General features: G+C 38.3%; 1 protein-coding gene across 1 annotated transcript in view; it reads left to right on the plus strand.

The window, feature by feature from the left end:
* The window catches only part of CDKN2C (cyclin-dependent kinase inhibitor 2C (p18, inhibits CDK4)), a 4,561-nt gene extending 2,834 nt beyond the window's left edge, over positions 1–1,727 (plus strand). Inside the window, exon 2 of the mRNA XM_009706312.1 lies at positions 1,353–1,727. Within this exon, the coding sequence (XP_009704614.1) occupies positions 1,353–1,727 (375 nt within the window). The remainder of the gene's footprint in view (positions 1–1,352) is intronic.
* The last annotated feature ends 409 nt before the right edge of the window (positions 1,728–2,136 follow it).

Below are 2,136 nucleotides of genomic sequence, written 5' to 3' on the forward strand. Positions count from 1 at the left end.
GAATCCCAGCTGGTCTGATCTGCACTTTTGCTCTCGGCTGTAGATATAATATACCGGACTACTTTACAGTCCAAATGCTGCAGTACTTATATTTATAATAGCTTGTTTTTCTTAAAAAACCTAACATACACTTCTCACCAGGGGAGTTTTTCAGCAAATCCCTTGTAGAAATTGTACATTATGCTAAATCTAATGTACTGTAATGCTCGTTTATACAGATAAATATTTTTTACCAAGATTTTCAAATCAATATGTGGAAGTTTCTAAGGAAAGAAAAAAGGTTGGGTTTTTTTTTTTTTTCGAATTTGACACTTACAATGAGACTAATTACAAGGACAGGAAAATATTGCCTATAGGCTGGAGATTATACATTACTGTGTTCATTTTTTGAAAGTCTTTGTGCAAACAAAAGATGAGCAATTTAGGGGAAATCGGTGCAAGCTGTTAAGTCCCAAATAAGAGAGATTTGCATTCTAATTATGATAGTTTTATGAGGCAATCGAGAAATTTCAAAGAAGTATTTTTTTTTTCCTGAAAGAAGCAGTCAGAAAGTCCAATTATTGTTATGTTTGTGTTTGTTTGTTGTTTTTTTTTTTAAAAAAAAGGGATGTTTTTAACAACAGAATATAGTCACAGTTTGCTTATAGTGAAAATATGAAAGTACAATATAATAGACTGGTTTTAGAAGAAAACTTCTGGAACTTTGAAACATTGCTTTTAACTTCTCCTTTTTGGGTGACATAATGAAACACAAATATTGGGGAGAAAAATTTCTTCTAGCATTTATTTTTCTTAGCAGACAGAGCTATGGTACAGTCCAAATATTTGTTTTATGATAATGCACAGACAATGTAAACACCTGAAAGCTTATAAAAACACATTCTACATTTGCTGTTGCTGAGGTAAAATATGTCTTCCTCAGAGACCCTATATTTGATGTTTAACGAGATTAAACAGTAATGCAAAGGTGTCTCAATACTTAGGTAAATAAAACCGAACCATACTTAATTTTCGGATGTTAAGAAACGGAGATAACCCACGTCTTAAAAAAAAAAAAAAAAAAGTGATTATAGTCCCATTCCACCCCGCCTATTTCAGACATTAATCTCTCTGAGACAGAAAGCTATTACCACCGAAGTGATAACATCTTTCAGAATTTCACCGAGCTTAGCTAAAAAATGCATTAAAAAAAAAGATGTTCTGGTGTATCATTGGTTTTATAGTGGGGCTCTTCTGTCTGTTTTAAATGAGGCTCGAGCGGTGACAAAGCCCAGGGACCAGCACTGAGGAGGTAACCCCAGAGCTGAAGCAAACACCCCCCGCGGTATTCACCTCTTCTTTTTCTTTCATAGGTAATGAAACTGGGGAACCCCGAAATTGCCAGGAGGTTGCTAATTAACGGTGCGAACCCCAATCTGAAAGACAGTACTGGCTTCGCTGTAATTCATGATGTAGCCAGAGAGGGTTTTCTGGACACTTTGCAGACTCTGCTGGAGTTTAAAGCTGATGTTAACATTGAGGATGCCGAGGGCAACCTGCCCTTGCACTTGGCCGCCCGGGAGGGCCATGTGCGGGTGGTGGAGTTCCTGCTGGAGTGCGGGGAGTGCAAGGTGGGCCACCAGAACAAGCGGGGGGCCACCGCCTACGACCTGGCCAAGCTCTACAAGCGGTCCGCCGTGGTCAAGCTCCTGGAGGACAGCAGCTTCTTCCCTGCAGCCATGAATTAAAGCCGGCTCGGACGTGCTCTCCTTTGGACATTAAGGCTTTCAGCCTTCTTTTTTTTTTTTCCCCCCCCTTCCTTTTTTTTTTTTTTCCCTCCTCCTTTTTAATAACATTTGTTGCAACCTTCTTTTTTTTTTTTTCTTTCCAACAGCTAATAGTATAAGTCTCAAGAAATTCTAGAGGTGGGTTTTTAGATAATGGAAATGTTTTTAAATCCACGCTCCCAGCAATTTCTTACTCTTTCCATTTACAAAGTACTCACAGACTCAGCCGTGTATATGTTGGTCACTCGGACCTAGTTTTCCGGTGTCAAGTTTTACCATGTATTTTAGGTCATCCGTATTAAGTCATTAATACAAGAGCTAAATATTCACATGCTTAATGTTGCTGGACTTTTAAGAAAAGGAAATAGCT

Source organism: Cariama cristata, unplaced genomic scaffold (assembly GCF_000690535.1).
Source record: "Cariama cristata isolate BGI_N322 unplaced genomic scaffold, ASM69053v1 scaffold33948, whole genome shotgun sequence".
NCBI classification, from domain to species: domain Eukaryota; kingdom Metazoa; phylum Chordata; class Aves; order Cariamiformes; family Cariamidae; genus Cariama; species Cariama cristata.